The sequence below is a fragment of the Silene latifolia genome, chromosome 2 (assembly GCF_048544455.1).
Source record: "Silene latifolia isolate original U9 population chromosome 2, ASM4854445v1, whole genome shotgun sequence".
NCBI classification, from domain to species: Eukaryota; Viridiplantae; Streptophyta; class Magnoliopsida; order Caryophyllales; family Caryophyllaceae; genus Silene; species Silene latifolia.
The window spans coordinates 167,050,827-167,069,961 of NC_133527.1; the positions used below are offsets into that span (position 1 = coordinate 167,050,827).

General features: G+C 33.3%; 3 protein-coding genes and 1 long non-coding RNA gene across 4 annotated transcripts; 2 read left to right on the forward strand and 2 right to left on the reverse strand.

The window, feature by feature from the left end:
* Positions 1–1,427: 1,427 nt before the first annotated feature.
* Positions 1,428–1,851, forward strand: LOC141630998 (uncharacterized). Its single transcript, XR_012537577.1, has 2 exons — positions 1,428–1,589; positions 1,684–1,851. It is a non-coding gene; the product is annotated as an uncharacterized LOC141630998 (long non-coding RNA).
* Positions 1,852–7,426: 5,575 nt separating this feature from the next.
* On the forward strand, positions 7,427–9,613 carry LOC141631001 (uncharacterized). Its single transcript, XM_074443732.1, has 3 exons — positions 7,427–7,955; positions 8,798–8,965; positions 9,102–9,613. The coding sequence occupies exons 1-3, from the start codon at positions 7,514–7,516 to the stop codon at positions 9,347–9,349; spliced, it is 858 nt and encodes a 285-aa protein (XP_074299833.1). The 5' UTR covers positions 7,427–7,513; the 3' UTR covers positions 9,350–9,613.
* Positions 9,614–14,300: 4,687 nt separating this feature from the next.
* Positions 14,301–15,323, reverse strand: LOC141641586 (uncharacterized). The gene has a single exon (XM_074450243.1). The coding sequence runs from the start codon at positions 15,321–15,323 to the stop codon at positions 14,301–14,303; it is 1,023 nt and encodes a 340-aa protein (XP_074306344.1).
* Positions 15,324–17,921: 2,598 nt separating this feature from the next.
* On the reverse strand, positions 17,922–19,134 carry LOC141641587 (uncharacterized). The gene is made up of 3 exons (XM_074450244.1): positions 18,923–19,134; positions 18,567–18,716; positions 17,922–18,297 (listed from the first exon to the last, which is right to left on the reverse strand). The coding sequence occupies exons 1-3, from the start codon at positions 19,132–19,134 to the stop codon at positions 17,922–17,924; spliced, it is 738 nt and encodes a 245-aa protein (XP_074306345.1).
* Position 19,135: the final 1 nt, after the last annotated feature.

A 19,135-nucleotide genomic window follows, 5' to 3' on the forward strand; every position in this document is an offset into this window, starting at 1 on the left:
GACAAAAAGTCAAAAAGTTATTAAGTATGATGTAGTACATCTGATGTACAATGCTTTTTCTCAACTAAAAACTATCCATTTTCAAGAAGCTTACAATGGCAAAACCTTCAACCGCCATAAACATTGATGAATCCGAACTTTCCAAGAACCGAAAACGGTCAGACTTCGCCTTCATTCTGAAACCCGCCAAAACCTTGCAGATAACAATTGAGGCCTTATCCGACCCGAAATTGAACAAGAAGAAGGAGGCATTGATCCAAGTGGGTCCAAATGGGTTCGAAATGATGGTTTGGAGTGTCGATATGCGCCCTGTAAATGGAGTCTTTGTGATGTTACGCTTCAAGTCCGCTGATTTACAAGACTTTCAATGCTCAAAACCCTTGAAGAAAATGTTTCCATTGAAGGGACTCTCTCGAGTTCTTAGAGCTTCTGAAGAATTTAACCCGGAGTCCGTCGCTATTTTCGTTGAAGAAGGTTCCAATCGAATTTCCTTTCAATGGGGTACTTCTGCTCTTGGTATGTTTATTAAATTCCTTTCTTTTCTCAAGAAATAAAGATACTCTGTTTTATACCCTTGTGATCATATGATTTTTTCAGTTTAATATTTCTTGGTTATACTTAGCTGTTTATATTTTTGGTAATTTTGATTTCGAAAAATTATGTTTCCTGAATCCGTAACTTGGATTTAATTGTTTTGATCAAACGCCTATGCTCTTAGGAATAAATTATGTTATCGGGCTCTCAAGGAACTATTTTTCGATTTTCTCCGACAATTTGTAATTTCTGATCATTTTACATTATTGTTCGGTTCTTGATCTCGTACAAAAGTTTGGAAGTTTTCTTACCATTCAGGTACTGTTATTCGAAAGTGTTTGTTAAAGTCTAGTGTTTGGGCTTTTATCAAATAATCGAGCAATTTCATGAGCACCACCAGAAACATTTCTGGGCTATTTGTAGTCTCTTGTGAATTTTATCTTAATTTGTGATATCCTCGACTTAGATTTAACTGTTTTAACGATTTTCGACGACCTGTAAGTCCTTTTCTTCATTGTATCAACATTTGTCGAATGTGTAATTTCTGATCATTTTGCAGTATATTCAGTTCGCAATCTCGTACAAAAATCTGGAAATTTTCTTTCCAAATGCACATATTGTTTTGTTAGTATAAGTTTGATGTAATTTATTGTAAATATTACATTCCTAGATTAGTGTATTTCATCTACGGAGTAATAGTTAGGTTTGAGCTCGATTAATTGGCTATACAGTCCAACCAAATCCAGTGCAAGTTTTGGTCGAAACTCGATTTCAGGTGATGTTATTTACTTATTTTAGCCGGGTCTTCTATGAGTCAATCTAATGTTTAGGAGCAATTTCTCATAGAAACTGGGTGGTGTGGCTAACTGTGAAGTTATGGTGAATTATGACAGATTTTGCTCTAGGTCGTTCTGTGAATATTGACTTAAAAGAAGCTGATGACGATCACCCAAACTCCATCAACGTATCATACATGTACAAGAGTGTCGTGCCATTAAAGGACTCGCCTACAATGATGACAATGTTGCCAGTCAGTAATAATGGAGTTCAATATGGTAGGTATATGGAACAATTAGCATGTTGTTTTAGGATATTCTGTATGTATGGAAACAAAATAGAAAGACTGAGTTAATGTTTGTTGAATTGCAGTTGAAATGACGGTGGGGCCAGAGGAGTACAAGATCAAGATGGAATGGTCATTCTGGGAATCATTTGAGAGTGCATCAGGAATTGGAGACAATGATACAATGATACAAGTTTCATCATTTGCTATTGTTACTAAAATTCTCATATTTGATACAATGATACAAGTTTCATTATTTTAGTGACTTTTATCATACATCATACATGTTTCCTGTTTCATGGTTTAGTTGTGTTAATTCAGTTGAGTTCAAATTAATTTCCGAAAATGAGGATGGGTCGTTCTAATTGGCTTAGAAAAAAATATGATAGTCGGATCAAGAAATTCCTGTACTAAAGAAATTTCCAATTGAAAACTGATAATGAAGTACGACCATGAAGTCATCAAGTACCAAGCCCACAACATTATAATCTAGGCAATGTATATCGACTTCTCGCTTGCTAGAAATTACTTGTATTTGAAGTCCATCTAGTAGTAGTCGCCTTGGATAGCGGCCTGCTATACTTCATACATATGCAGCTGGCATTCAATTCTATTCATTCAAATTGGCCAAGGATTCAGTCAGTTCAGGTCAGTCGTTTGGGTATATGACACTTTGGTAGCTGTTACAACTGTAAGATCCCACTGAACTAGCTTACGAAAGCTGATGTTATAGGAAGGGCGAAGAGCTCTAGCTGAAATTGTCGTCGTGTTAAAGAGATTGTAAACTTAGATTGTGAAAGTATAAAGCCATCAACATGTTGTTCACTGTACTGTCCCTGCCAGGCGATCAGATTTTGTTTGGTAAATATATAAGAAAAGTGTATTAGACATTGCAACAGACTTGGGTATATATATAACCCTTATGTTACCTAACACTAACTAACTTTCATAACAGAATTGTTAGGTAACTAACTGCTTTAACCGACATATACTAGATTATTATACGAGTATAGAGGTTCACAGACACGGCAATTAGGTTCTTTACACCTTCAAAATGACTATTATTATCAGTTCCGATGCCTCACGCACGACACCAGTCCCAATTACAACGTTACACACTGCAAGTAGATCTCACAAAATGGGTCCGACCCGAATGACACAAGACCCGAAAATGACTTGAACTTGCTTGACCCGAATACGGCTCAAAACCCTAATTGACCTGACCCGACCCAGACCCGACTCGAGCATTGTCTGACCCAATGTTGAACCGACCCGAGGTAACCCAACCCAAAAACACCCGACTCATAATTGACTCGATCCCAAATGATTTGAAGTGACCCAAAAATGACCCAAAACGACTAGTACCAAGTCATATTAATATTAATCCCCCTTAAACTAAAAGAATAAGAAAACTGAAAATTTTTCCGCCTAAATGCTTTTAACTAGAAATTGGGCCTAACTTTATCTAGATATGTATTGGACCTAATATATGGTCTTTATGTGTCAAAATATCTTATCAAACACCGCAGCTTTTATAGTTGGGCCAAATTTATTTTTTTATTCATTATTATCTCTTTAGTCAAATATATTTATTTTAAATGTCGTAAAATTTCTATTTAAAACATATGCAGATTTTACTCATATTATTAAAATCAGTGTGTGCTTTTCACTTTTCTATTCTTTAATTTTTTTACTCCGTTTAAATTGTTACTCCGTATATTGTAACAAAGATTACAAAATTAGTTATATGCTTCAAATGCGTAAAAATAAGCATAAGTTTTTGTAATTAAACTAACAATCTTCTTTTTTTTTAATCATAAACTTATTCCGAGTAAAAATGTAAAATTCGTTCTATTTTAATTCTTAGTATTTTTACACATTAACAATTGTAGATAATTACAAATAAAAATATTATTATTATTATTATTATTAGCTCTAATTGTCAAGTTCTCTCCACATGACATTCTAAAATACCGTGCATTCGCACGGGCTCTATACTAGTATTATATATAACAAAATAAAGTTTCATTGGTTACAACTTTGCAAAATAGTACTCCTACTAGTGTAAATCCCGCACATTTGTGGTATATATAAAGATTTTATTTTTAGTTATTATTTATATTTTGAATTTACCCATCAGTAATTTGTCATACACCTCACTTTTCGATATGAGAAAAAAAATTGAACTATGAACTAATTAAGAAGATTAAAGTTATAAAATGTATATTTACTGGAAAAAAATCTATTTTTTCTTTACCATAAAACTAATGATTACAATTTATAATTTTTCTCAGTTTATTTTAATGATTGTTTTTTTATGAAACTAATAATATCTGTGTTAGGTGATTCTCTAATATATAATAATAACAATAAAAACTTAGAAATTTATAGTTTATAAAATTATAGCAAATTTATCTTAGTTTAATTAAAATATTATAATTTAGATATTAATGAAAATAGTATTATTTGATTAAAAGATTATATTTTGATGAAATGATGATAATGTAATGAATAAGTCTTTTCATTTCCTTATTTAACTTGATGCTTTTGGAGGGAAAATCTTGGAGAATTTTATTCTCTTAGTATATAGGGGATTAGTATATAGGGGATGAGATAATTTAATTATAGCAATGATTGATGTTTCATCCGGTTTACATTATATTTTTTATTTTATTTTTTGAGCTTGGAGATTTATCCCATAGTGTGTTTAGTAGAATGCAAAATTAAAGACCCAAATAGAAGATAATATATTTAGGCGGGAAAAAACGTACAATTTATTCATTTGGTAAATAGGGGATTATCTAAGATCTCCCACAATTCCTAAAACGATAAATTTACAAAGATCTTCCACTTCTCTTATCTATAAAATACTATTAAAAGGCATCCTAAAAATTGCCAACTAAACAAAGCCACATAGGATGTGGAAAAACCACATAGTCATTCACATTGACACCTTGATTAAGATTGACACACGCCTACCCAACCATTCTCCATGCAGACATATATATCATTTAATTTTATTCCACATGTCATTTTTAGATTGGTTAATATTAATTAATTTTAATTTATATTGCTTACTTGATTAATGACAATTGACAACATAACATTAACTTATAAAATTAACATTTTAATTGAATGTTTTGTAATAAAACATGTTAATGAATCTAATTAAAGTTTTTCATAGTTTTTTTTAATTTATTTTCATATGATGAAATATTGTTTGAAAATGTTGTATATTTTATTTTATTTTTTGGTAAAAAGTTAAACTTAACTTTCCTGAAATCGTACCACTTAAAATTTACACCTACATCTATTTATTTAAGATCGTTATACAAACCCTTTTAATTAAAAATAAAATAATTGTGAAGTTTAATAATATTCTTAAAAGTAAAGGTATGACATTTTATTTCAACCACTATTTAAGATCAATAATAATAATAGTAATTTTCATTAACATTTTTTCCTATTTTTTTACCTTTTGAGCTCCTCACTAATGAATTATCTTATTTAATAATACTCGTAACTCAGAAATAAATGAAAAGGCAAATTAAAAGATGTGAATCAATAGTTTATAATGGCTATTAAACCCATAATAGTTTCCATTCACTAATCCTCCATTTAATAACTATTACTCATGAACTTCCAAATTACAAACAATATTTTATGGTTGAATTAAAAAATTCCAAAAAAAAAAAAAAAAAAAAAAAAAAAAAAAGATGTAACACCAAAATTCACATCAAAATTTCTTAATTTACAATTAAAATTCCCATTTTACAATAACAAAAATGTTAGTGAATTGATTAACATTTTTCATAGTAATATAGCTCATAAAAATTATACATTTATTTATTTATTTATTTAAAATTACACAAACTTGAAAAGAAAAACAAATGAGTAGCTTAATAATATTCTTAAACGTAAAATTATGGCATTTTATATTCAACCATTATTTAAGTTCAACCCACGATAATTTTCATATAAGTCCAATGATTTTCTTATAGGCATCGTCGAATTTTCTCACAAGTCTCTTCTAATTCTCTATCCTAGCATAACCGTTATTCCATTTAACTCTCATACTAATTTTGCAATAATTCCTATCACTATAAAGATTATATAAAGCAACCCATTATATACAACCCTTTGAATGCTTTTGTTTTTTCCTAATTAATATTTATGTCATTTAAAGTTTGTGAACACTAATTTTAGTGTACATCATTTAACTTCCAAATTAGCATTATTTAGCATGTCCTATTTAAGATCGTCTCATTTGTTTTCCTCCAAAACAATCATTTGGAGGTGGTAAAAATTTACAGTATTTTCTTTCAGCTAGTCTTGCTTGTGACAGACTAATTCCGTCACAAGCTTGTGACCTCTCACAAAAAGGGAGAGGGGACAAAGGTGGGGCACCCCCCATGTGCTTCCCACTCACCTCTCAATGGACATTTTGTGAGAGGAAACGGTATCCGTCACAAGCTTGTGACGGATATCGCCGTCACAAATGAGAATTTGTGATTTTCTTTAACTTGAATTTGGAATGACGAATTACTAATTTGTGTATTGTTTTTTTTGTTGTACTTTTGTTTTATAGGCGGTACGAAAGGAAGACCTTGTGGTGAAATCGTATGGTTAGCGGCTAACTCTTGATGCCATGCACACTCCATAGGTAAATTCACTTTTTATACAACTAACAACTTCAATATTTCAATTTGGTTTTAAAGTTTTCTAATTCGTACATAATCAAATTCTAAAATTTATGAATTTTTATTAGATGATGATCAAAATTAAAGAATAGGCTCACCTCAAAAAAAAAATTAAAGAATAGGAATATGTATCAATGATGAAATAAATTTCGATTTCATTTGATATTCACAAAAAAAAATCAACTATCTAAATTGTTAATTTTCCTAGAGATAACCCGTGATTTTCACGGGTAACAAAACTAATTAGTCTATTATTTGTGGTTATCATAACTTATGATCTCACATTCTCTCTCCTACTTTTAAATACATCTACATATCACCGTACCACTAAATTCTACCCAAAAAGTAACGGGGATGTAGAAAATTACTCCCATAACTTTAAACTACGTGCAAATCAGCCCCCTAAGTTTCACTTGTAGCAAATTACCCCCATAACTTTTCAAAAATGTGCAATTAAGCTCAAATCAAATTTTTTTCCATTAAATATACATTTTATAACTTTAATCTTCCGGTAAATATATATTTTATACTAACTAGAGTGAATAGGAGGTAGTATTTCTTAATCAAAATAGTACTAACTAGAGTACTTAGCCCTTAACTCGTAAGCAACACGACCCTGAATGACCCATGCTCGAAATTGACCCGACCAAAAATGGCCCGATAACAGGTCACTCAAAATTGACCCGAAACTCGAAAGTGACCCGAACCAACCGATCCAAAATATGTATCAAACATGAAATGACCCGACTCAAACTGACTCAAATCATACCCGAACCGATTGACCCGTTTTTGCCAGATATAATTCTGCAAGTTATATTTGTAAAATGTTATCTACCCAATTATATTTGCCTGTTAGCTTAGCTACTTGTTATATTTCTACTTTGTAAAAACTTTCCTTATTTTCTTAATACAAGTTCACTATTAAAAAAGAAAAAATCATAAAAATAATAATAATAAAAAAAAAATAGAGGGAGAAGGAATTGGAAGGAATTAAAGAACTCATAATCCGTGTAACAAACTGAGCAACAACCTTTAACGAACTTAGTAATATCCTTGAGCCATTTTCATTAAATTGCATATTTCTTGTCAATTGCATATATAAACAATGCCAAATTGCTCCAACCATTGTAACTTGCTCCAACCATAAAAATTACATATTCTTTTTTTCACTCTCCATAATTTCTCTGTAAAACTACCCATTTTCAAGAACCCTACAATGGCAGAACCTTCAACCCCGAATAAACCCACTTCCGAAACTCCCCAAACTTCAGAATCCGAGCAGAACCGAAAATCGTATGACTTTGCCTTCATTCTAAAACCCGCCAAAACCTTGAAGATAGCAGTTGAGGCCTTTTCGGACCCAAAATTGAACAAGAACATGGAGGCATTGATTCAAGTGAGTCCAAATGGGTTTGAAATGACGGTCTGGAATTTCGATATAAACACTGCTAATGAAGTCTTTGTGATGTTACGCTTCAAGTCCGCTGGTTTAGAAGACTTTCAATGCTCAACACCCTTGAGGAAGATGCTTCCATTGAAGGGACTCTCTAAAGTTGTTAGAGCTGCTGATGAATTTAACTCGGAGTCAGAGGGCGTCGCCATTTTTGTTGAAGAGGGTTCCAATCGAATTTCATTTCAATGGGGAACCTCTGCTCTTGGTATGTCGACTACAAATCTCCTCCTTCTTTCTTTTAATGAAATGAAGATACTCTGTTTTTTCCTGGATTCCTTCCAGTTTTCGGTACGATGAACTAACGATTATTAGCTGGGTGGTGCAATTAGTTTATCTGTTTTAAATTGCGGTCCAATTCTTGGTGTATGAGCATTGATGAAATTTTCTTATTTCTTTGTTTGCGATTTTTAATCGTTTTATATTTTTGATGGGAATTTTTCCTAATTCTTGATTTCGGAATTATCTTGTAAATAATGTATGTCGGATAATTCTTGGTTATGACAATGTTAGTTCCATTTTCCCCTGACATTGGTAAAACAATGTATGATTTGAGTTTTTGATATGATCAACCGCCCTTTTTAGGGTTGGATTATAAATTTCTATTTTGTTGGAGGATGAATTTCTTGGGTTATATTTAATTGTTTTGGTAAAAGATTGATGCTCGTAAGAGTGAATCATGTACACATTGATAATAATTTTTTCGTCATCAAAATTTTCGATTGTGTAATTTCTGATCAATTTAAAATCTTGTACGTTTCGCGAAAATTTTCAAGTTTTCTTACCATATGGACAAATTGTTTGGTTCATGTACCCTTGACAGACGGGTCATTCGGATACATTAATCAGGACGATATTTCAAAAGTGTTTGTTAAGGTTGTTTTGGCATTTGTTAATAGTATTAGATTGTATTTCATTTGACATACATGATTTCAGGTGATGTTATTCAATTCTTGGTTGCCTTGTCTAGTGTTTGAGATTTTACTAAAAAAATTCAGCATTGAAATTGGGTGGTGTGGCTAACTGTGAAATTGAGGTGAATTATGACAGATTTTGCTCTAGGTCGTCCTGTGAATATTGACTTAAAAGAAGCTGATGCCAATTACGAAAACTTCACCAACATCTCTTACATATACGAGACTGTGGTACCATCAAAGGACTTGCCTACAATGATGACAAGGTTACCAAAAGATTTCGGTTTTATGGGAGCTCAGATGGGTACATACATATATACATACTCTAATCTTGCTCCATCATTTCTTATAAAAGTTACTACTCGTAAAACACTGTTTATAGGGGGTGTGGTGTATGGGTGAATAAGTCAACTAAGTTAAAGTTTGTTGTTGAGTTGCAGTTGAAATGATGATAGGGGAAGAAGAGGAGGAATACAGGATTCAGATGGAATGGTCATTCTGGAAATCATTGGAGAGTGCATCAGAAATTGCAGACAAGTGTTCAGTATGCCTGATTGGAGAGCCGGACAAGTGTGTAATGTTGAGGTTCAAACTGGGTGAATTTGGAGATATGGTGATCTTGAACGAGGCTGATTTCGTGTATGCTCCCGACCTTCCTATCAAGGGTCACTTCCATTCTCTACACTGAATCAAGATTGAAGATCCACATATATACTGCAGTACTGTTGATTTCATTTCAATATTAGTATAATATACTAGTACAGTAATAAAACATACATACTACGAGTAGTTCTTTGCTCAACTGTGTATGTATAATGCAACGAGATTGCAGTTTTTGAGATACAGCATATGTCTGTATAAACATACTACTATATCCCTAATTCTTTGCTCTGACGCCTCAATAACAATGCTCAACTAGTATGCATAATCATTGGCGGCTATTGTTGCTTAATTTCTCATATATATCATTTGCTCTTGTGTTGTTGAGTCGTATTGCAACTAACTAGGGGAAGTATCAGCTTATATATGCATTGTTGGTTTATTAACTAATCATCTCTTACAGCTCGTTGCGAATGTTTGGATTAACGAGGGTCCGCGATCAACTGGCCTGGTCCACGGGTTGTCCCTTTGTGACTAAACCCCAATATAATAATCTCATCAACTATATATGCTACACAAACCAACACGAATAGCTTCATAATCGCTCATCTACCAAACCCGTCGCTAAGCAATAAAGGATATACAAGTAACTCTTCTAGTAATCTTGTTCCTCAACAAGTGATGTATAAGTAATAATACTCGTATTAAAATTACATTCTCAGTTTCTCACTAACCTAAGCTACGTCCATGCTCAAATGCAATGCCTAGTGATACCTAACCATGCCTATTACTTAGTTTAGCCACGACATCAACCCTTCTTAATGTTAAAAGATTCTCAATCTTTAATCTACAATTTCAAGAATAAGAGTCAGCTCAAGTAGTAAGAGCTCTCTTACCCCCACCGTGAGGTTGGGAGTTCGATTCCTATCCACGACACAGTTCCCTTGGGTTAGAACCCTAGAATCCTTAGCAACAACTCTTCATTTGGTATTTTGGATTTAGACTAACGTACATAGTTCGTCGCGTCAAATGTAATAGGTTACCAAATACGCTAAAGTCATCATTTGGTATTTTGGTTTAATATATAGCTAAGGATTTAAGTTCATTTTTTTTAGGGTTAACGAATTTGTGAAACAAAATCGTGATGTTCATAAATATTTTGGTTAAGAAATTTTAGATGCACAAACTAGACTTGGAAATAACTGAAGGTTTTAAACCAAAAAAAAAAAAAATCATAAATTCTCATTTTAAGTAGGTCTAATAAATTCGACAAAGCAATATTATGAATTTGATATGTAAATTCCACTAATAAATCTATTTTAACCTCAATCGTTTGCTAATTTTATAAAAGTAAATTGATTCATCAGGTAGTATAAACAAAAAAAAAATACAATGATAGTCGTATTGCAAAGACCTATACCGTACATAGCATCCGATAAAAAAAAAACCCTAATTAATGGAGAAGATGCCTCTACTAATATTAAGAATATGCCTTTACTTACACTCCTTAAAAAAATTACTAATATTGAGAAGATGTCTCTACTTACACTAGCGTGTAAGTTTTATCGTCTAAAATTAACATGTTCTAGTCTCATAATGAACATGTATAAACTGAATGCGGAAGCGATAAAAGAGTTCGATTACTTACCTCCAGCCATTGTTTGAAATAATTGATCCGTCTTAGTGACTAACCCAATTTCTTATGCCCCAAATCTGACTTGGTTTCCAAACCCTCAGCCTCACAATTTAGATGGTGTATTTTCTTAATGAGGTAGACTTGGTGAACCTTAATCAGAATAAATATGTTCCCCTTATATAGACTCTCGCCATCAAAGAGTCAACTGAACAGTTTCCTAAGTGGTGAGTGGTAAGTTATGGGAGATAATAGTGGAAACAGAATCCTAGGTAAATTCCACCATACAATGGACCAACTTAATTTCCATAAAATAACTTAATTAAATATTAATAAAATACTTATTTATTTTATGGAATATCTTACATTCTCCCACTTGGTCCATTTAACAAGAGACACAACATATGGATCATGGCGACGAATTCTCTTAGAGCAAGAATTAATCTTCCATGTATCACAATATATCAAGTCACTCACACCACATACATTTAACTTAATGAGTAAACCCCATATTTACTCGAGGTTCAAACAAAATGATATTTCTCAACATAATTTTAATAAATATGCGCATATAAATCCAAAAGAGAAAATATCCAACTTAATAAAAGTTTCTTACAAAAAACTTAATGAATGTACTACACAATGGAACCAAGTCCAATTCTCACTAAATGATCCTTGAAAGTCTTAATTGGCATGCCTTTTGTCAAGGGATCTGCAATCATCAACTCTGTGCTAATGTGTTCAATGATCACTTTCTTTTCCTGAACACGCGCCTTTATGGCTAGACACTTTATGTCGATGTATTTACTTCGACTTCCACTTTTATTATTCTTAGCCATAAACACAGCAGCTGAATTATCACAATACATTCTTAGCGGCCTACAAATAGAGTCAATAACTCTAAGCCCAGATATGAAACTTTTCAACCAAACACCATGTGAGGTAGCCTCAAAACAAGATACGAACTCAGCCTCCATAGTAGAAGTAGCCGTCAAGGTTTGCTTCACACTCCTCCATGACACAGCTCCATCGGCTAACATAAACACATATCTTAATGTGGCTTTACGTGAATCTATGCAACCAGCGTAGTCGAAGTCGGAGTAACCTACTACTTCAAGATTCTCAGTCCGTCTAAACATAAGCATGTAATCCTTAGTACCTTGAAGGTATCTCAACACTTTCTTTGCAGCCTTCTAGTGATCAAGACCTGGGTTACTCTGATATCTTCCTAACACTCCAACCGCATATGCAATGTCGGGTCTAGTATAGACCTGAGCATACATAATGCTACCAACAGCTGAAGCATATGGAATATTCTTCATTTGTTCTCTTTCAATGTCATTCTGGGGCCTTTGGTCCAAGCAGAACCGGTCACCTTTCACAATTGGTACTACACTTGGTGAACAATCTCTCATCCTGAATCTTTCAAGTACTTTATTGATATAGGCCTCTTGAGACAATCCCAAAATGCCTCGAGATCTATCTCTATGGATCTTAATGCCAATGACATAAGATGCCTCACCCATATCCTTCATATCAAAATTACTTGAAAGGAATTGTTTCACCTCATGTAGCAATCCTTTATCATTGGTTGCTAGCAAAATATCATCCACATACAACACTAGAAAACAAACTTTACTCCCACTGACCTTAAGATATATACATTGATCCATTATATTTTCTTCGAAACCGAATGAAGAAATAACTTCATGGAATTTCTTATACCATTAGCGGGAAGCTTGTTTTAAACCGTATATGGATTTATTTAGCTTACAAACCAAATGCTCACCATCTTTAGAGAAGAATCCTTCAGGTTTTTTCATATAAACCTCTTCCTCTAAATCACCATTGAGAAATGCTGTTTTCACATCCATCTGATGTAACTCGTAATCAAAATGAGCTACTAATGCCATGACAATTCGAAAAGAATCTTTCTTTGATACAGGAGAAAAGGTCTATGTGTAGTCAATTCCTTCCCTTTGAGTGAATCCTTTAGCAACGAGTCTTGCCTTATGTCTCTCGATGTTACCAAGTGAATCTCTTTTAGTCTTATAGACCCACTTGCACCCAATAGGTTTTACACCATCAGGCAATACAACGAGATCCCAAACTCCATTAGATGCCATAGAATTCATCTCATCTTTCATAGCATTCAACCATAAGTTTGAATCTGTAGAACTTACGGCTTGTGAAAACGACATAGGATCATTATCAGCTCCAACATTATAATCCAATTCTTGTAGATATACTTCATAGTCATCAGGAATAACCGATCTCTTTTCACGAATAGATCTTCTTAATGGAACTTGTTCATCCTCATGGTGAACCTCTTCCTCATTATGATCTACCATATTTTGATCGACATTTTGTGGAATTTCTATCACTGGTTGTGTAACACTCGATTGAACTTGAGGGGTGTGAATGACAACCAATCTGTCACTTGAATCAGAAGGTGGAACTTCATGATGATCCCTCTCCACGACAATGTCCTGAATTAGGTCACTCCCACTGATCAAGTCATTCTCAAGAAATTTAGCATTTCTTGATTCCACAATCCTTGTACTATGAGATGGACAATAAAACCTATAACCCTTAGACTTTTCGGCATATCCAATGAAATACCCACTAATAGTCCTTGGTTCAAGTTTCTTTTCTTGTGGATTATAAACTCTCACCTCCGACGGGCATCTCCAAATGCGTATATGCCTCAAACTCGGTTTCCATCCTTTAAATAACTCAAAAAGTGTCTTAGACACAGCCTTGGAAGGAACCCGATTTAATATATACGTTGCCGTCTTAAGAGCATCAACCCACAAAAATGAAGGAAATTTAACATTACTTCTCATACAACGCACCATCTCAATTAATGTCCTATTTCTTCTTTCTGCTACACCATTCTGATCTGAAGAACCAGGCATAGTGTATTGGGCAACAATCCCATGCTCTTGAAGAAATTTAGCAAATGAACCAGGTGCTTGTCCGTTCTCAGTGTATCTACCATAATATTCACCACCTCTATCAGATCTCACAATCTTAATGCACTTACCGCATAGGTTCTCTACTTCAGCCTTAAACAATTTAAAGGCATCAAAAGCTTCATCCTTAGAACGAAGTAAGTAAAGATACATATAACGTGAGTAATCATCAATAAAGGAGATAAAATATTTTGGATCATTAGCGTTCATGTCCGGACAACAAATATCCGTATGTGTGATTTCTAATAGGCTAAAACTTCTCTTTGCACCTTTCTTAGACATGTTAGTTTGCTTACCCTTAATGCAACTAACACAAGTATCAAAATCGGTAAAGTCTAAAGTATCAAGTACTCTATCCTTTACTAATCTTTTTACCCTCTCAATGGAGATATGTCCCAATCTCCGGTGCCACAAAATAGAGGAATTCTCATTCATAATACAACGTTTAAACCAGCATTGACATGCATAGAATTATGAGTAATATTATTTTGCAGTTCAAGGCGATATAAATTATCAGACAAAATACCATAACCAATAATTTCAGAATTTCTGAGAATACTGAATCCAGAGTCTGAAAAATTAAAGGTAAAACCCAAAGGTACAAGTCTTGATACTGAAATCAAATTTCTAGAGAAATTCGGAACATAAAATGTCTTTTCCAAATGCAAAATAAAACCACTACTTAATATTAAACTGCATGTCCCAATGGCATCCACATGTGAACTAATCCAGTTTCCTGAATAGATTGAAAGTTCACTGCCCACTGATTTCCTTAGGTTTGTCATACCCTGCAAGGTATTCGAAACATGGATTGTAGTTCCAGAATCAATCCACCATGTATTATGATTATCATTAACCATATTAGATTCATTACAAACAAACGCATGAAACTTACCTTTCTTCTTTAGCCAAGCCTTAAACTTAATGCAGTCTATCTTCGTGTGTCCCTTCTTTTTACAGAAGAAACACGTAGACTCCTTCTTAATGGCTGGCTTAGCTGAAATCTTTCCTTTTTCCTTATCTTTAGTGTGATCCTTTTGCCTCTTTGAAGAAGAAGCATCAGTAAGGTTCATCTTTTCACCTTCCTCCATTAATAATTTGCCATCCTCTTGAACACACATGGCCATAAGTTCATTAATTGACCATTTATCCTTATGTGTGTTGTAAGAGATCTTAAAAGGAGCATATTTTGGAGGAAGAGTGCATAAAATGAAGCGCACAAGGAAAGTGTCAGACATGGTAACTTCCATGATCTTAAGTTGGGCTGCAATATCCCTCATGCGCATGATATAATCACGCACACCTTTAGTCTCGGTGAGCCTCAAAGATGAAAACTGCATTATTAAGGTACTAGCAAGAGCTTTATCAGAAGTTGCAAACTGTTCATCGATGACCTTAATTAGATCTTTAACTTTAGTATGCTGATCGACAGAACCATGAAAACTAGCACACATTCTGGTCTTTATGAACATAATGGAGAGACGATTAGATTTCTCCCACTTTTCATAAAGATCAATTGCTTCTTTAGTGCTTTCTTTAGTTACTTTAGGTGGTTCGTCTTTCCGAATAGCATAATTAATATCTAATCATCCCAACTGCAGTAGCATTCTCTCTTTCCAGACCTTATAGTTATCACCGTTTAATTCAAGAATGTCAAATTTAACATCAGTAGAACTCCCAGGTAAAATTATTGCAAATATAATAAATAACATGCTTATTACAAAAAATTGAGACTTAAAATTTATCATGTTTTACCAATGTAAATCATGCTCAAATATGAAATCTAGTGACATACAACTTGCCTCTGGGCTAAAGCTCTACTCAATTAGATACATATAAATTTTAACTTTATGACAATACTATCAAACCATATACATCTCTTAACTCCTGTGGGTAGATTAAGAAACAAGATTCAATATATCATCCTAATTAGTCATACAAATACATACAACAAGATTCATGTGGGTAAGTCTCATTATATTACATACGACTAATCACAAATAATGTCTAGTTTCCACATGTGATTCCAAAATAAAATTTTAATTAATTAGAGATGTTGTGGCTATTCCCTAACTAATGAAATTTTGAATCATTCAACATTAGATATAAATCTATATACTCAACTTAATGTATATAGAAAAATCAGATGACCATAACAAAAATTTAGTTGGTCTTACTCTCTATACACATGATTATAAACAATTTCAAAGAATATGATATACACATGTGCTCCTCTTGAAAATAAGCATGAGTCAAACATTAATTAAATGGACGAATATCTTGTATAGCAGTTCGAAGTTTCCCGAAAAAGCAATCACGTATAGACATAATCCATATGCAATAGCCAATAAACAAGACATTATAATCATGTATGTTCAATAGATCATAGAGGTCAGAACATAGTAAGTTCTCGTCTTTAATCAACCAAGTTTTTCAATATAAAAAATACGCAGTAAAGAAACTGAACTTTTATTTTCTCTTACTTCACACAAAACTGTCATTGATAAGCAAAACTGCCGCGTTAAGTTTATGAAGGCTCGTACGCATAATTTCCAGATTTCATACATAGAGCGAAATAGATATTCAGCGATAAACCCAAAATACAATCTAATTCGCAGCATACAAAGGCAGGACAGAAAAACTAAGTTTTCATATTCAAGCAAGACAGAGGCGATTACGCTCTGATACCAACTGTAAGTTTTATCGTCTAAAATTAACATGTTCTAGTCTCATAATGAACATGTATAAACTGAATGCGGAAGCGATAAAAGAGATCGATTACTTACCTCCAGCCATTGCTTGAAATAATTGATCCGTCTTAGTGACTAACCCAATTTCTTATGCCCCAAATCTGACTTGGTTTCCAAACCCTCAGCCTCGCAATTTAGATGGTGTATTTTCTTAATGAGGTAGACTTGATGAACCTTAATCAGAATAAATATGTTCCTCTTATATAGACTCTTGCCATCAAAGAGTCAACTGAACAGTTTCCTAAATTGTGAGTGGTAATTTATGGGAGATAATAGTGGAAACAAAATCCTAGGTAAATTCCACCATACAATGGATCAACTTAATTTCCATAAAATAACTTAATTAAATATTAATAAAATACTTATTTATTAATAAAATACTTAATTAAATATTAATAAAATACTTATTTACTTAATTAATCATTTGCTAATTTTATAAAAGTAAATTGATTCATCAGGTAGTATAAACAAAAAAAAATACAATGATAGTCGTATTGTAAAGACCTATACCGTAGATAGCATCCGATAAAAAAAACCCTAATTAATGGAGAAGATGCCTCTACTAATATTAAGAATATGCCTTTACTTACACTCCTTAAAACAATTACTAATATTGAGAAGATGTCTCTACTTACACTAGCGGGTTTTTTAGAATGATTTCTCTAGAATTGTACTTTATTAAAAAATAGAAATTAAGAAAAATTATCATTTTGGGTTAGATGAAACTTTTTTTTATAGTTTTGTGAAAGACTACCTTCTTTTCCTCAATTTCTCGCTTTGTTAAAGACTTTATTGTTTTTTGCTCGGATTAGATTACCTTTGGTTTTACCTTATTTTGGGAAAAATTAACCATATAATTAAGGGTGATGATATTCATTAATAAGTGCACATTTGAATGTTTTTGGTCTAAGGCTGGGGTACCGGTAAAGGTATGGTCGTAAGGGTAAGGGTGATCACTCGAATATTAGATAATAATATTACATTCTCAATTAAATAAGGGGTTATAAATATGGAACTACCCTCGCAAACATTTTCCACCATCCTCGCCACTACTTGCCCTCACTTCTTTCTATTTTGATTTTATCGACTGACTAGTTTTAAATCCGTGTAAAAAATGCACGGGTCGTAACTGCAGGCGCTATCATTGGATACGGGAGCACAAAATGAACGTGATTAAATGTGCAATGCGGTAAAAATGTAAATAGGTCCATAATTTGATATTCGACTTATATATAACTGAAGTTACTAAGTACTACCAAACGGACAAAAAATATGCTATAAATGTTATAGTAATATGAAACTTTACAAATATTCAAAAATTTCTGTGTAAACTACGTTGGTTGTCATATTAGATGTACGCTTGTTATTGTCACAAATCAAAAGCTTCAGGCCTTGTTTGCTTGCAACCCTGGATATTGCGACATAAAGCTGTCCATAACTGAAGACCGATATTGGCAGATAAATGCTCACTTGAGATAAGGATTGGCCTTGACTTTTGTTTATCGTCATTGCAAAACAAACAGCAATGAGAAATTGCCTTCTATTAAAGCGCACTGGAAATTTAATGGAATCTAAAGGCGTAAGTGTAATGCGGGCAATATGCACTTGATCACCTTTATGACTACCAGTTAAAGCTGTACATCTAATTACGCGAGCCCCTAAATCTGTCACTATTAACCTGGTGCCATTGCATAAGCCACGTGATTGATCAATATTTTTAAGCAACATAACCATAACACCTCTTTTCAATCATAATTCATGGTTAGGGAGGCTAGGACATTTAATACTGCTCAAATATTCTGTGGAGAAAAGGTCAGGCTCACCTATAGTTGCATTATCTTTACTGACCTCATCAAAGCTTAAGTAAAGTCTCGCTTGCCCATCAATAAGTGATAACACAAAATTATTTACATCTTCAATTATTTCATGAGTCGGTGCAAGTATTACCATTTCCTGAAGATAATCAGGGTGGGGTCCCATAACCGGTTTTGAAGATCAGGATAAGTGATACCTACTATGGAGGCAATTGGATTTGTCACGTGTTGAATAAGTACATCGTCAGGGAACTTTATGTCAACTTCACCATCATTTGGACCCCTGACCAACCCATCTCCAATCCAGAATCCACTCCGAGAATTTCCTTATCTCATCTACAATAGTTTCTGCACTTCCGACTTCTAAGCGCATATTTCTAGTCAATTTAAGCACCTGAAATTTATGACACGTCTTTAAAAAGTTAAAGAAGATAGAATGTTATTGAATAGTGTTTTAATACCCCATTTGAAATAAAGTTTTGAACATACCTTACATGAACTCCAAAAATATGACGAACAAAGAGACGCGTGCATAATGTCAGTTCTACTACCTTTTTAACAACTGATAATGTTTGCCGAAAATCGCCACCAAAAACTACCACTTTACCGCCAAATGGCAGTGTTGTATTACGCGCATCTATAATACGAATCGCGTCTTTTAAACTTTTATCAACAACCTTGAAGCTATGTTTATGAGTCATT